The sequence below is a fragment of the Hydra vulgaris genome, chromosome 13 (genome assembly GCF_038396675.1).
Source record: "Hydra vulgaris chromosome 13, alternate assembly HydraT2T_AEP".
Taxonomy (NCBI): Eukaryota; Metazoa; Cnidaria; class Hydrozoa; order Anthoathecata; family Hydridae; genus Hydra; species Hydra vulgaris.
This window is the reverse complement of record NC_088932.1, coordinates 29,702,501-29,720,000: the sequence shown is the minus strand read 5'-3', so window position 1 is coordinate 29,720,000 and position 17,500 is coordinate 29,702,501. Positions and strand designations below refer to the sequence as shown.

General features: G+C 25.5%; 1 protein-coding gene across 1 annotated transcript in view; it reads left to right on the top strand.

Moving 5' to 3' along the window:
* The window catches only part of LOC100204164 (probable E3 ubiquitin-protein ligase HERC1), a 105,788-nt gene that overhangs the window by 37,739 nt on the left and 50,549 nt on the right, over nucleotides 1-17,500 (top strand). The window contains exons 24-38 of the mRNA XM_065816887.1: nucleotides 98-274; nucleotides 1,520-1,869; nucleotides 1,978-2,210; nucleotides 5,801-5,901; nucleotides 5,981-6,202; nucleotides 7,444-7,767; nucleotides 7,858-8,061; nucleotides 8,257-8,444; nucleotides 8,589-9,088; nucleotides 9,299-9,587; nucleotides 13,945-14,182; nucleotides 14,588-14,853; nucleotides 16,441-16,499; nucleotides 16,599-17,150; nucleotides 17,220-17,336. Of these exons, the coding sequence (XP_065672959.1) occupies nucleotides 98-274; nucleotides 1,520-1,869; nucleotides 1,978-2,210; nucleotides 5,801-5,901; nucleotides 5,981-6,202; nucleotides 7,444-7,767; nucleotides 7,858-8,061; nucleotides 8,257-8,444; nucleotides 8,589-9,088; nucleotides 9,299-9,587; nucleotides 13,945-14,182; nucleotides 14,588-14,853; nucleotides 16,441-16,499; nucleotides 16,599-17,150; nucleotides 17,220-17,336 (3,820 nt within the window). The remainder of the gene's footprint in view (nucleotides 1-97; nucleotides 275-1,519; nucleotides 1,870-1,977; nucleotides 2,211-5,800; nucleotides 5,902-5,980; nucleotides 6,203-7,443; nucleotides 7,768-7,857; nucleotides 8,062-8,256; nucleotides 8,445-8,588; nucleotides 9,089-9,298; nucleotides 9,588-13,944; nucleotides 14,183-14,587; nucleotides 14,854-16,440; nucleotides 16,500-16,598; nucleotides 17,151-17,219; nucleotides 17,337-17,500) is intronic.

Here is a 17,500-nt window from a genome sequence, read left to right as displayed (position 1 = left end):
TATTACTCAGCTGAAAACCTTTATGAAATGTATGTTTAGTATTTATCTTTTATTATTACTTTTTGTTAACTAAATTGTTTTTTGTTATTTTTTTCAGTTTAGACTGGATTGTTTAAAGCTTCTTGCAGAGTTTATATTAAACAGTGTTTTCAACAATAAAATCAAAGCTAATACATCGTCTGATGCTATTATTCCAATGTGTCAACTTCATTTTCTTAGTGCAGCATTTGGTAAAAGAATAGAATGCATCGGTGGAAAACAATTTGTGTGCCTTGTGAGTTTTTAAAGTAATGTTAGAAATTAGTTAAAAAATTAATTTAGTTTATTTTGTAAATAGGGTTGGTAAAATTAAGGTAAAATTTACCGGTAAATATTGAAAAATTTTGTTTAAAAATTTTGTTTAAAAAGAAAGATGATGTTAATTGTTGATTAAAATATATTCAAAATACATTAAATTTTTTGTTTCATTCACTTATGTATTACATAACATTCACTTCACGTCACGTGTTATATAGCTGTTAAATTAAAAAATTTGTGAAATGTTTGTTTAATCTACTGAATATTCTTCTTTTTTTTTTTAAGTTTTTTGCCCCAAAAAATTAAGAAAAAAAAAATTGGTCGTATTTAAAAGCCTATTATCTAGGATTGTTGCTTACTTTTTGATCCCTGGTCAATACAATAGGATTTCATTTACTTATCTTGCATTGAATCCATTGGTGGATTAAGATTTTTGGGTGCCCACGATTATTATAAAATAGCCCCTTTCTATATCATTAATCAGAGATTTAATTTTTAATTTTTTTATTTTGTATCAGGGCACCCAAAACTGCAGGGCCCTGATTTAAAATAAAAACGCTACCCTTAATCTAGCACTGATAAGGCTTCAGCATTTTTAATTAATGCTCTTAAATGAGGGAAGTTAATTATTTTAGTCATTTGCACCAAAAAGTATGAAGCAGATTTACATGTTTTGTTTACATATTTTGTTTTCATTGGAATATTGAGAGATTTGTTTTGAAGGCACGTATTGAAGTAAAGGTAAAGTCAAAAATGGTTGGTTGAATGCTAAGTTCCATACCTCATTTTCAACCCCCAAGTTGATTTAGAAATCGCCTAAGTGCTTAAAGCAAATAATCCCCTTTTATAAGGTTGCAAAAATAACTTAATAAGTGCAAACCATCCGAATGCTTTTCTAAATTTTTTTATTAGTTTTTTTTTTGTAAACAAAATTTACCCTATCAGATTTAAAATTTACTGGAAAATTTTCTCGGAAAATTTTTAATCAAAATTTAACAGTAAATTTGCATCACTATTTGTAAATGATTTTAAAAAAATTTATTAAATTAAAATTTTTCATTTCAAGTTTCAAAATTTCATCCTTTTTTTTTAAATTGAAAAAATTTATTTTCTTTTTAGTGTTAATCCTTTATATTTTTTACATTTTAGTCTCTTTTTTTTTTTCAAAGAGAAATCTGTGTTGCTTAATTTTAACTCTGTTAACTCATTATCTCTGTTCCAGAATGGTATTGTATCTATTCCTTCGAGTCTAAAAGCACAGATTTTGAGTTATCAAGAAACCATTTTAAGAATATTTGCCAATCAAGAAGAAGCATATCAAAATGAAGTTAGTTCTAATGAACAAGAAAGTTTTAATGATGGAATTACTGTTGGTTTTATGTTAAATCAGTTTAATGAGTTTTCACCAGTGAAAGAGCTTGAGTTTACAAATTATATGAGGATTTTAAAGTCTTCTGTATTGATGTCTTCATTTTCTGATTCTGTTTCAAATGTTATATTATCACCAACTTTGTGTAGTCACTACCAACTATTTCCTGATAGGTTCAAAAAAGCACTTCTTGTATATGTGGCGTAAGATTTTATGCAATTTTTATTGCTTATTACATTGAGAAAAGTATTTTAAAACCATTTTGATTTTTAAACTTTGGTAAAGCCATAGTTTTCTTTATTTTTTTCTAGGTCACACTCTGACTTGATAAAATTAACATCAATAAATATATTATTCAAAGAAGTGCACAAAGACATTAAAAATTGGTTGCTTTTGCCATCAAACTTTATAAATCAACAACATAAAAACTTTAAAAAAGAAATTGGTCAACTTACAGTGATTAAAAGGTGTTGTCTTATGAGTACAATTATATGCAAAAATTTATGTGAACATGATTGGATTGATATGTTACTTGAGTATTTAGGTATTTTATTACAAATTATTTTATGCAATTAAATGCATAAAAAAATTTTCTCTAGTTTAGATGTTAAAATTTTTATTAGTTACAAGTCATTTTTTTTTTTTTTTTTTTTCATAATCTATTTTAAATGAAAATATGTTTTTAAATTTAAAACACAGCAATTTTTCAACAATTTGTTATTATATTTTTTTACAATGGTTCTAATGATCTGTTTCCATTACTTGTCATAAAATTGATGATTTATCTTGTTTCGCTTAATAGATGATATAATAATAATAATAATAATAATAATAATAATAATAATAACAATAATAATAATAATAATAATAATAATAATAATAATAATAATAATAGTTAAATAATGACCTCAACATTGTTATTCAAAACACTTAACGATGCACCAAATACCTGATTTTTCTAATATAGCATATTATTTTTTGTTGCAAAGATAGCTTTTATGGCAATCATGCATTAATAATTTAATGCTATAATATTTTTAAACTTTCACAATTAAAAGATCATCTTTTAAAATCTTTAAAAGAATATCTTTTAAAAAAATATCTTTTAAAAGAATATCTTTTAAAAGAACATCTTTTAAAAGTATTTAAAAGAACATCTTTTAAAAGAAATTAAGTAATTTAAAAATTAAAAGAACTACTTTTAAAAGTAGATTCACCCAGAATCTGTTGTTTTTTTATCAATGAACACATTTATTGTCATTGCACAGATTGTCTATTTGTCATAGCACATTTTTAAAATGTTTTTTAAAATCTAATTTTCAATCAATTTTCAAGTAATTTGTTTGAAAATTAATGGATGAAGTAAGTTATACGATTGTTATAGAATATTTAATAATTATACAGATTATACAATATTATAAATTAGAAAACATATATATATATATATATATATATATATATATATATATATATATATATATATATATATATATATATATATATATATATATATATATATATATATATATATATATATATATATATATATATATATATAGGAAAATAACAATAGAGTAAAATGGTTAATTAAAAGAACAACCAATAAATAAAACCAATCAATGATAACATTTGAAAATAGCAACCAATTTCCACAAATTCTTGTGGTGATGTTGTTGAGAGATTCTGGCAGTTGAGTTTTTGGTGCAATAAAACTCTGTGCCTGTTACATATTGTTTGGTATGCATATTTGATAAAACCAAACCTTGCTTATTAATGTTTTACACTGATATAATTCACTGTTTTGACTTGTTGAACCAAAAACTTTACTGTACCTTTTACTCTTAACTTGATTGCAGTTGTTGTTAGAGTTGCTGGTTTTACTTGATTTATTTGATGTTCTCCAAAGTTAGGCTTACCTTTTCTAACTTACTACACTGTTTTTTTGCTTTCAGCATCTTTCAATTTTACAAGTATTTTAAATTTATTGAGACAACAAAAATGCATAAAAATAAAGAATGAAAGCTTTTAATTCTTTGATTTTATGTATTTTTTTTTTAAGGCTGAGGCCAAAACAATCCTCTTGAAATATTGGCGCCTCTATCTTTTTCCTTTCTTTTTTGTGTCAACCTGTTGGATGTGAAACATTTATTGCAAAGCTTCAGCAAGCGATTAAGCAGATCTTTTAAACTTTTTTTCAAAGTTCTTTTTAAATAGCGTTTCTATAGTAATAAAGGTTGGTTGCAGGCGAGTTGATTTTAGAGATTCAGAAGACAGTGGCTAAGATACTGAGAGTACTGACATAGGTTCTGGTGTTTGAGATGATAAGACTCAGTTTAAAATGATGGTGTCTCAATTGTATTACCAATTTGTAATTTTGACTTCATATCGATTTTGCTGATTGGTGTCAATTGGAAATAAACCAGCATTTTAAAATTTAGTGACTGTTTATGTGTGTCTAAAAAACTTAATTAGAGCTAAAAAAATCTGGTTGCAGATGTATAAATCATTCTTATGAAAACTTGCTAAATATTCTGCATAAAACCGTTTGGACCTGGAAATAAATACCAACATCAAGTGGCTGCAGAATGTGAGATAAATGAATTGGTAAATTAGCAAGAAATTTTTTTTGAATGCAAATAACTATGGTCTAGTTGTTAACATTTTTCAAGCTCTATGACTGAAATGTAATTATCTACTATTCCATTAATAAAATTTGATAATTAATTGATTAAACAAAAGTTAAACTATTTACCTGACTTTTAATGTTGAGAATGTACATATTGTGTACATTTTGAAATATAAATGGCTAAATATTAAACTAAAAATTAAACTTTGTTCCCAGTAAGTTGAGCACTTGGTTACTTCAAACTTTTTTATATCGAACTGTTTCGTTTGGTCCCTTGAAATTGTTTAATTGATTACTATTAAAATTCTTTCGTTAAGTCGAACATCCAATAACTCAAACTTTGTTAAGTCAAACCATTTTTTTAATTCCCTTTCAGCAAATTTATTTGGTTAAGTCAAACTTTTTTTCGGGAAATAATTAAATCATAATAAAAAAAAGCAATTATTTTATATTGTTAATAAATTCCTTAATAAAAGATTGCAAGCTTTAAGACGTAATTTTATTACCAAATAGCAAGGAAGTCATTGTGTTGCTAAACTTTTTTCTATTTTATCCTTTGAGTGTATAGCATGAATACAATACATAACATATTTCACTTCATTTTTTATGCTTTTATTAGTATAATGGTGATTATTTAATGTTTATACTCTATCATAAAGTAAAATTGCCTTAACTTGAACTAATATCCAATTTTGGCTGATATAATCAGCTAAAATTCGACTTAACAGGATTTCACTTTAGTTTAATATTCCTTCTGTCAAACTATTTTCCTTAGTCCCTTGGAGGTTGAAGTTATTGAGAAGTAACTGTATTTACCTATAGTATTTTTAATGGTGAGAATGTACATATCAGAGCTACTGCATGAATTGTTTATCCAAAGGGTATAAAACTTTCCAACCATCCTGATGGAAAGTTTTATACCCTTTTTTTTTAAAAAAAGCAAAATATATTATAATGGGGGATATATTTTCCTGAATAAAATTTTCTACAACATGATTGAAAAATATTTGTAAAAAAAACACAGGAATAAAGATTGTCATTTAATTATATACTTCATTCTACTTTGGTCAAGTTATTACAAAATAATATAATAATAACCATAATATATAATTGTATTATAATTTAATAATTAAGAGCAAAAGAGTGAAAATTGTCATAACTATTTCATTATATCCTCTATTTTATTCTAACCTCTATTTCAATCTACTCCCTGTTTTACTCTATATGATAATGATAAAAAGTAAGGAAATTTCCATATATTTTAGTAATGAAATATTTATTTTCTTTTGAATATGAAGATATTTCATATCCTTATAAAATATTATTTTATAATATCAGAGTTCAGTTGATGCCTTTGTTAAACTAATGTTTAGTTATTTCTTAGAAATAGATTTTTTCGTTGTTGTAATTATCTAAAGTAATAAAGAATTTGTTTGTTATATTTTATTTGCAATATTTTGTTTAGCTTTAAAGTTTTTTTGTACAAAATTATGTTTATTTTTTTAAAGAACAAAAGAGATATTGTGAATTTTATCTTCAAATTGTTGTCATAAAGCTTTTAAAAGTTATTTTGAGTTCAAAAGTTCAATCAAGTTTATGCCAGAAACAGGTAACACAATTTCTGTATATTTTATTTTTCATTTGTGATAAAAAATTTGAAGTTTATTGTTAGTATTGTTTTATTTTAGATCATCAACAGACTTTTTTGTTTGATGTATAAATTTATTTGGGTTGATCCATATGAATCTAGAACTTTTATTGATAAGTCAAGTGACTGCACTGTATTCTTTATAAAACCCAATACAAAAAATATCATGATTGAAGATAATTCAACAGTTGTCCACTTGGATGGAAACTCAGGTTATGCAGTTGTAGATTTTCCATTGAATGAAAAATCTTTTGAATGGAAGGTATTAATTTTCTTTATTAGGTTAAAGATTTTATTAAAGTTTTAAAAATAATTTCAGAGAGCAGAATATTTTTTATGCTAAAACTATTTATGAAACTTCAGTTTTTTGAAAAAGAGAATCTCTTTAAATTGAGCTTCTATAACTTCATCACAGTCACATATATATATATATATATATATATATATATATATATATATATATATATATATATATATATATATATATATATATATATATATATATATATATATATATATATATATATATATATATATATGTTATATATATATATATGTTATATATATATATATATATATATATATGCATATATATATATATATATATATATATGTATATATATATATATATATATATATATATATATATATATATATATATATATATATATATATATATATATATATTCATAAAACAGACAAATTTTTTAATTTGTAAAACTATTTTATTAATAAAAAACAATACATGTTTCATCTGACACTAGTCATCTTCAGTTAAAATTAAATATTTAAAGTTTAAAATACCTATAAAGGTGTTTAAAAAAACAATACAAAATGTGATTATTCTTGTACAAACTAATAGTAATATTATTACAAAAATACAATAAAATCAATTTAAAAGTTTATCATGTCATACTAAAGAAATAAGAAATAACAAAAGAGAAGGTTAAAAAGATACGCAATATGTGTAGAAAGTAGCAGCTAAACAGAAAGTCTCATTTGGATATGGTTAATCTGTTTAACCATTCTATGAACATACTTTCTTTAAGTTTTAACTTGAATTTGTTAGATGTCAAATCTAAAACTTTTTTATTGTATTTTTGTAATTTTGTTACTATTAGTTTGTACAAGAATAATTACATTTGTATTGTTTTTTTTAATACCTTCATAGGTATTTTAACAAATTTTAAATATTTAATTTTAACCGAAGATGACTAGTGTTAGTCAAAACATGTATTTTTTATTATTAAAATGGTTTTATAAATTAAAAAGTTTGTCTTGTTTATGAAAATATTAAAATTTTTAGTGCTTAAAAGAAATTTTAGATATATATAAGTGTGAGTGTGTGTGTGTGTGTGTGTGTGTGTGTGTGTGTGTGTGTGTGTGTGTGTGTGTGTGTGTGTGTGTGTGTGTGTGTTAAAAGTAATAATGTATGTAAAGTGACTAACAAGCAAAAACCTGACATTAAGGAAATTCTTTTTTATTATTACTTCAAAATTGCAGGTCTATGTCAATCATGATGCTAATAATGACCCCGGTATATTTATTGGTATATGCAAACATCCTTTCTCTGAATACTATTATGAAAGTGCAACTAACATGTGGCTTTATCATGGATCAAATGGCTATCTATATCACGAGGGGGAAAGATGTTCCAAACTTCCTAGTTTTACACAAAATGACTTTATAAAGTTTCATTTCAACAGTAGTAAGAGAATTCTGTCTTGTAGCAAAAATGGTGATGTAGTTACTACAGCTTTTGAAAATTTACCAAATGACACTTACTATCCTATCGTAGTGTTCTATAATTCTACCCCAGGCTCAAAAGTAATTTTTTAATTAGTTTATTTTTTATAGAATTTTAAAATTAATTTCAATCATATTATGCAATTTTAAATCATAAACTTTGATAACTAGGTAACAATTAAAGATCTAAAAAAAATAAAAACAAAACCTGTATTTTTGCTTGAAGAACCAATATGTGCACCATCACCAGTTACTTTGTGTGAACAAATAAGAAGGATTGTAGTTGAACTTGCAGTTAAAAAAGACTGGGAAAATATGCTTACGATTCAAATCAGAGCAATGTGTTTGGCTTTAAAAAATATAAATGACTTTCAGGTTTGTAATGAATTGAATTGTTTTCCATATTGTTGTTTATAATCATTAATGCTAAAAACATAAAATATTTCAATATATAATAAAGAAGTACATATATATATATATATATATATATATATATATATATATATATATATATATATATATATATATATATATATATATATATATATGCGTGTGACTTTATTCTTTTAGATGAGCTATGAATGTGTTTCTACATTTTGTAAAATAGTTTTTCCTATGTTAAGTGTTATGAGTGGAGTAGATTGTGGATTAATTCGAGGTCAAAAATGTATATCTGAAGCTGAAAGAAAAGGAATTATACTAGGTACAACAGGAGATGATAAGGTAGCTGTACAGTGGCTTGACCAACCTGTTCTTCAGTCAGTATAATTTTTCAGTTTGTAACTGTTTTTTCTTTTTTTTTATAAAATATCTCCTTTTAACAATTAAATTTATTGAAAATAAAAACTAAAATTTATTAGTAAAAGTTTTATAAATAATAACTATGATTATTTTCTATATAGAGAAATGCTTTCCAGCGAATTGAGATCTGATCCAGTACCACTTTCTTTGTTTGGTTTGTCTGTTGTTGAATTACTGGAACTATTTTGTATAATAAACAATTTTTTAAAAGATTTTGATATTCAGTTGCATAATTCTTCTAACAAAAAACAAAATTTTTCTAATATTGAGAAAAATCATTTTTTATTTGTATCTAATGTCTATTATACCATATATTTTTTAAATTTGAAATCGATTAGTCTAATTACAAATTCATCTGAGTTTGTGGTAGCATTATCCTCATACTATGAAACTAATAAGATATCAGAAATTGCAGAGAAATTAGGCAGTATCAACAATGATCATTCAAAAGAATTGATTGTTTCATTAAAGCTGATTTTAGGACCACTAGATCAAATCAAAACTCCTTTAAAAAAGTTTCCGATTCTTAGTGAATGTGAAAGAGCAATAAACATTGTGTTGTGTTTAATCAAACAACCAAGTTTTAGCCTTGACCATATTTGTAAGTTTTTAATAGTTAAATTTTTGTTTAATGAGGCAATTGGTGTTTAGTAAAACAACCAAGTTTTAAAAGTTTTAATTTTTTATTTACTTAAGGTTTACTAGAGTTTAAATTAAATTAATACTATAAGTTCTTGAAAACATTAAAGCCAAGCAAATACTTGAAAAAATGATGATATATTTTTCACTTATCAAATTCAATTGATTTCAGCGAATGAAATTTCCCATATGGAAAATGAAACGTCTAATGCAAGCAGCCTATTGGGTTCAAAAAATAACAATAAAAATACAAGCAAGAGAAGATCCCAAAACACTGCTGTTAACCAAATACTGCAAGCTTCATTGCCTACACAGACTTTACCATTGACGCAATCTCCACCAGCTAACAACCAGAATTTATCTGGATTAAGGAATCGATTTGGAATGAGGAATAGATTAAGGAGACCAAGGATATTACCTAACACTTCAAGAAATATTTTAGTTGATAATGATCAAATTGTGTAAGTTTTTCTATTTTATCAGTTATTATTATTTTAAATTTTTTTAATGTTTTTGATGGCTTTTAAAATTGTATGATTGTATTTTTCACTTGATCACTATAACAACATGTACAGCAACAAGTTTTACAAGAAAATAAAAGTACAAAAAAAAATTACTATTGCACCAATCAAGTTGTCTTTAAAAGCTCTTAACTAAAAGTTTGTTGATTATTGTGCATGTTAATATCACAACTGTATTTAGTTTCATCTGAAATTCTTAAACAACTTGAATCTTGGAGACGTAATAGTAATTGGCAACATCAGCTATAAATAGTGTGCATAATACTATATTATATACCACAACAGTACACATATAATGTATGCATATAAAATATTGTTGTTTTATAACACACACACAACTATGTTCATACATAAACTCTGAATATATAGCCAGACACAAATACATAAATTCATACTTAAGATAATTGAATTATCTTAAGTATGAATTTATAAATGAGTGAATAAAATAAATGAGTGGGAAAAAAAACTTTGAATCGTGATTTATTTATAAAATTATATCTAATATTTATTTACAAAATGAGTTTTATGTAGGATATTTCAGTTGTAAAAACTGTTTGGAATTTTTCAAAATCTTTTCTGTTTCTAAATTAAAATGCAAAATATTATAATAGAAAATCTTTTTATCTTTAAAATGACATGATAGCATTCATCCTAGATATGATTACATCCTAGATATTTGTAGATTTTTACTGTGTTGATTAAATCATGATCATATTTTACACAGAGAACATTCTTATTACATTTATTACATTTTGATGCAGTACCAAACATCATTGTTTCAGTTTTTCTCACATTCAGATTGATTATTAATTTATTTTTGTATTTAGTGTAAGGTTGTTTATGGCTGTAGTATATAGTATGATATCTGCATATAATATTATTTATATGCAGATGTCACAAATAATACAAGATATTATAGCATATCATTAATAAAAATTCCATTTGTTAAATAAAAGCCTTCTGAATATTTGTTTTTATTAAAAAAAATATTTAATAAAACAAAAAGGATGACTTTTTTTAAAAAAAAACAAAAGCATGACTTTTTTAATAAAACAAAAAGCATGACTTTTTTTTAAAAAAAACTAATTTTACCCAACAGTTTTCAATAGGATTTAAATTGAGTATATGCCTGAACCACACCCTTACCTTGTTGCAAAAGATGTAAATCATAATTACTGGACATTGCTTAACATAACATGTAGCATAACATAACTGGACATAACATTAATGTTTTACTTGTGCACGTTTAGCAGGTGACGTTGGCAACAACTACACATGAACTTAATGTTATGTAGAGAATTTTAAATATTTTTTTAAGCTTTGATAGTTATGCAATCATCCATGGAGCGAGTGATTGTTGCCATGCAACGAGTAATTGTTTAGCATGTTGCCAGCATACATATTTTCTATTTATAAATAATTATCTATAACAATTATATATAATCATATTTTTTTGGTCGTTAAATTTTTGTTACAAAGCTTTCCACTATTTTATTACTTCTCTTAATTTTTCAGCATAGATTAATTCTCTTGCTAATTTTGTATAGATAGCCACCATTATGAGGATCGATATAACATAAACATTTACATAAATATATTTATTTGAATAACTAGAAGTATTTATTATCTTGATTAAAATTGATACAACTCTTTTCACTTTCAGCTAAAACATATCTTTGATATGTTTTAAATGTTTACATGGGTACTTGTTGCAAATAATTGCAACAGGTTTCTTTATGGTTGATACGTTTCTCTATGTTGACAGAGATTTAAGAAAACACAATTCAAGCGCCTTATGCAAAAAAAACTAAGGCATGATAAATATAACATATAAAATCATAAGAGATAACATATGATGCCAGGCAATTGAAAACCAAAATTCCAGCTCAGCATTTTTGGTGGTTGTTATTGAAGTGAGTGTCCTACTTAAGGCCATTATGTAATGTCACTCCATAGGTTTAAGTACAGGTTTTCTTACTGTCAACAATAATTATTGAGAAACCTTTAGATCCTTTTGATTGGAGAAATCAATCAAGTTTTGAAATCAATCAATTGAGTTTTTGCTTCATGAATGGAGAAATCAATCAATTGAGTTTTCGCACTTTTTTTTTTTTTTTTTTTTTTTTTTATATTATTCACCTCCCCAAGGCCCGAGGGGGGCCACTACAGTCAAGGAGGATACTCATTTTTTTTTTTTTTAGTCATTATTCGTGGTGCAACCCTCTCTCAACTCTTTAACTCCGAAACACGAACCTTGCCGAGCAAGGCCGCTGCGCGGAGAAACTAAGTTGAGCGCGGTACTTCCAGGGACGTGGTGGGAGTCGAACTCCGAACCTCTCGCTTACAAAGCGAGCGCTCTTACCACTACACCACTACCGCATTTCAAACCACTACACCACTACCGCACTTCAAAACCAGATTAGCAAATCATTCTTTCTGTTTTAATAGTGATATTATAGACAATAGTAATGTGCCATTGCTGTACAAGTTTTGCACACCAATGGCACATTACTATTGTCAACAATTACAATCAAAATGAAATGACATATAAATACCAGAGCAAAAAGAACTAAATCTAGCATCAACTCTGGACCTTCTTTTCTAAATAGTTTAGCAGTGCTACAAAGCACTTTAGATTGGAGGGGGGGGGGGTATAGGTTAATTATACTTTTAATGCTAAATATGTTCACATAAATATCTTGGTCTATTGAAACATATGTGATGGCACACTTATTTAGATCTTTGCAAAACCCATTATGGCTGACTCTTGGCTATTCAAAATGTTTCTCTAAATTATTTTTTAAAAATGTCAATGGTTCCTTTCTTGTGTGGATTGGATAAGTTTTCATAATGCCATTTAAGTATGAAATTTATATAAGTATGAAATTATGGAAGAGTTATGGCAATTTTTAACAACAAAATGTCCTTTTTGGCATAAACTTGTTTTGCAGATCAGGACTGAGTATTTTTATTGTGATACTATACACTATTACCATCCAAGGTTAACAGACTTCCTCTACATCTGCCCACAATAAGGTTTTATATAAATTTTTTAGGTAAGTTGCCTTCACTACTGCTAATGAACCTCATATGTTTTTAAGTAAGATAGATCAGTTTAACCTCAGTTAAACTGATCTATCTTACTTAAGAAAGATCAGTTTAACTGAGGTTAAACTTATTATCTTAAATAAAGAACTCAGTTTAATAATATAGTTTCATTTTTATAGAAATCTACAGTGTATATGTGTGTGTGTTTGTAGTGATGCTGTTTTGAGGTGCATATACTCAAGAAGGTGCTTGATAAACTGAATCAGAGCTGTAATATAGTATATATGTAAAAATTAAAACTGCAATGTGAAAAAAATTAAAGTTAACTTCAAGTGTCGTGCTATTTTAATTATCAGGTAAAATAAAAAAATATAATTGTTGAAATAGTTATATATAAATGAAACTAGTTATGTAAAATTATACATAAAAGCTATTTTTGTGAGCATGTGTATCTAATCTTCAGGTTTGTAGTTGCTTCATAGGTTATTATTTTGTGATGACATTTGAAAATCAACACTGTTATTTATTCAGCTCTTCTGCATCTTTATAAATTCTTCTTCTTCTGCATCTTTATAAATTAAAATAAAGAAAGTAAACATTTTTTTGTTGTGTTGTTGTAAACATTGTTTTAGGATAGACCAAGTTAACTCAAATGTTGCATAACTATTTTTAAATAATTATGATGATTACAATAGCATGAAACTTAAAGTAGTGAAAATCGCATAGTTTTATTTTCTACATATATATATATATATATATATATATATATATATATATATATATATATATATATATATATATATATATATATATATATATATATATCTTCTATAGCTGTTTTAGATGAGCATTTGCTCACTATATTTGCTAATCTTTACATCATACCGCCTTTTTTAAAAAAGAGGAAAAAAATGAAGAATAATGAAAGAAAAGATTGCTGCCCTATCCCAAACCTTCAGTCGATGTAGCAGCACCCTGCTGCGAGTTAGGCTATTTGTCAGTCAATGTATGTACTGAAGCCCCCGGCAGCAGGCTATTTCAGTGTGATGTCAAAGTGCTCATCTAAAATAGCAATTTAAGTGATACTGTTTCTTTAAATTATGTTTTAAAATCTTATTGGTTGAATGGCTTCTCTTAATAATTAGATAATATTCTTCTTAATAATGTCACTTTTTTTAATATTTAAAAACAAAACTGAGGACACACTCTTATTATCAAAAATATGATAAAATTAAAAACTTTTATTTAGTCCTCGCTCACAAGATATATCTCAAATTGAATATATCCAAAGGCTCACAAGAATGGGCTTTGAAGAATCACAAGTTCGTATGGCTCTTGAAATTAACAATGATATAAACAATGAAAATACTCAGCAGGCCATTCAGAGACTTGTTGGTTGGTTGATTGATCATCCTAATTCAGATACAGAGGACAATCCTCTTGATACAGATGATAATGATTTTGAAATGGGTGAATTCACAAATGAGGTGAATATTGCATTTGTTTAATAATGAAAACATACAAGAATATGTACTATATGATATTTTAAAATAATAAAATTAATTTTAATTGTTTTAAATGTTTGTGGTGCGTATAATGTGTGGTATTTGTGCTGTGTGTAATGTGTGATGTTTAATAATGGATTGTGCTTTTGGTGTCGTTTTTTTTTAATATTATTGAAAAATTTAACATAAATAATTAAAGAAAAAAATTAATTTGTATCAAAGGTAATATTTATATAAGTGTTTATTTAAATTAACTTCAATTTTCATAAATTTATTTATTAAGAATACTTAAAATTTATTTGTAAATAAAAAAATGTTACCTGCAGCTAGTTAAGTATTTAAACCAGTTACTTAAAATAGTTTGTGTACTAGTATTTAATGCTTTAGATAAAGTTAGTCTGCGTTTGTTGTGAAATATGCAATACAAAAGTTACTAATTTCAATTCCCATATGCAATTGAATCATCCAGGTTGTGGTAGAATCAAAAGTAGTGATGATGGTGGTAGCTATGGATATAGTAGTAATGGAATGTACCTTGGCGGTTGGTTTGAAGGGAAATGTGGTTCAGGATTAGGGTTACCATATTATCTACTTTGTCAAGATTGTCGTAAAAAATACTTAAAGGAAAAAATTTCAGTTCCTGTTCCATTAGGGTAACTATAATCATTGTTTAATATTTTTTAAGTTTTTTTTTCATTTAATTATTATTTTAGTTATTTTGTAAATTAAAATATAGTTATTTATTTTTTAATTGATTTTTTAATTTGCTTAAACTTTTTTGTAATAAAAAAATTTTGGGATAAATTTTTTTTTACTAAGTGAAAAATTTGTTTTTTAGAAATAATTGTATTACAATATTTGATAATTATATAAATTTATAAAAAAAATTTTCTGTTTTATCTTTTTTTTTTAATGACAACATCTTGTATAATAAATGGATTTTAATTTATAAACATCAAGAAAATACAAATTCTCTCTATACTTTTTACAATCTAATTATTGTTCTTATTAACATTCTATGTCCAATCAAGTTGTTGTGTTTTCATATTTAAAGTTGTTGTGTTTTCATTTTTAAAAACTTTATAGTATAAGCTCAAACTATGTGATCCAGAGGTTTTAAGTTGACTGGGTATCTTTACAGTGCAAGAAATGTACTGGGTAGTTGTCACTAGTTACCACAGGTTAACTGCCACTACATTGCTACCACTATACCGATACCACATTATGCAATGTATAACTGGTAATGGTTAAACAATATAATGGGTAATTGTGGAACAGCATAGGTATTAATTAACAGTATGGAGGTTTTTCATGTAATGGATAAGCAGTATGGTATGTATTATCAGGCAGGAGGTTAATATATTGATGGTAGAAAGTAATTTATCTGTTAAAGTTTAATTTTTTTGAAAATTAAAATTATAAAATCAAAATTTTTTTGTAAATAAGTAGTGAAACTTAAAGACATAATTAAATATAGAAACTAATGGTTATACTCTATAACCATTAATATCTATTTTTTATTTTATATTATAAACTATTAACTCTAGAATAATCAATGATAAAAAAAAGATTAGTAATTAATAACACTGGAGCCAATGATGAGATGATATAATGTTACCTATTATAAAAATTTTTTCACTTGATATGAAAAATTTTTCACTTGTTATAAAAAAATCACTTCCTATTAAAAGTGTTACTTTTATGTTCTGTTCAAAAATAATACTATGTTACAAAAATATTCTTATGAAGTCACCTGACATGTAGAATGTTTAATTCTTTTCACCTGTCATGTCATGTCACCTGACATGTAGAAGTCACCTGACATGTAGAATGTTTGATAACTTTAATTATAACAGTGTTATAAATGTGTAATTTTTAAATTAAATATTGACAAAAAAAAAAAAAAAAGCATTTTAATAAATTTGGTTACTCAAATACAGATGTTATAAATATAACCTTTTCATAATAATGGCTGATACATCATTTTTTTTTCAAGAATTCTTTTATTAATTTTTTTTATCTGTGTACTGTTTTTTTTATCTGTGTACTGTTTTATTTATCTGTGTACTGTTTTTCTAATCTGTGTACTGTTTTATTTATCTTTGTACTGTTTTAATTATCTGTGTACTGCTTTATTTATCTGTGTACTGTTTTATTTATCTGTGTACTGTTTTTTTTATCTGTTAAAAAATAAAAAAGGAATGAAGTATTATTAGTAGCATTTTGTTTTGTGATTTTAGGCATCCATTTTCAGCCATTGATGTTGGTCTTGCACCCGATCTTCTTGGTGAACTGCAAGGTGTTTGTTATATGATTAAAAAGTTATTACTATTTTTTTTCTATAGAATTTTATTTTTGATTAGTTGTATAATAATTTTGATTACAACTTGTTTTCTAGATGAGAACCTAAGTTTCTGTATAAGTCAATTCACTGAGCCTTTAAAGCAATTTCAAAGCAAAAGTGCTAGACAAAACTTGCCTAGTGAATATATTTTAAAGAATCCAAACCCTCTTGGTTTTCCAGACCAATTAAAAGAACAATCTATCTTTAAATTTTCAGATTTTTCTAAACCTTATTCTCACCAAGTCATGACCTTAGATAACATGGACAAGGTTCTGTATGCATTTCGACATTTACATATAAAATCAACAGAAATGTTAAACACTGCTATTTTGTTGAATGTATTTAATTGCATGGTTAATATGCTGTCTTCAGATCAGCTAAGATTTGCTTTAAAAGAGCTCAAAATTGAAAATGTATACAATCTAATTGGAATATTTTGCAAACTGTCTCTTCTTTATGATAAGAATGAATTCTGTTTATCAAGGTCTGTTGAAGTCGGGAAAAATTTACTGGCTGTTGTGTTGCGTTCAATGCTAATGGAAGACAGAAAAGAACTTATTGTTTTGTTTAAACACATTTCTGATTCTTTATTGATTCATTCAAATAGTAAGCTTATTCTATGTTTATTTAAGTTTTGTTTTAATGTTTTTATTTTTTTAACTTCTCTATTTATAGCTCACAATCTCGAGTCCCAATATGCTTCTGGTGCAAAGTATCGCTCATATAATCCCACAAAAGTTGTTGAACATTTACATTATTGCAAAATAATCACAGATTTACTTGCTACTAAAGGTTTGTAAACACAAATGTGCTTTGCTAAAAATAATTTTCAAAAGTTTGTTCATTAAAACTTAAGCTAAGAAGTAATAATAAGTGCAACCAATGAATAAATGCAACCAATAAGTAAGTGCAACCAATAAGTAACTGAAACTAATAAATTAAGGCAACCAATAAGT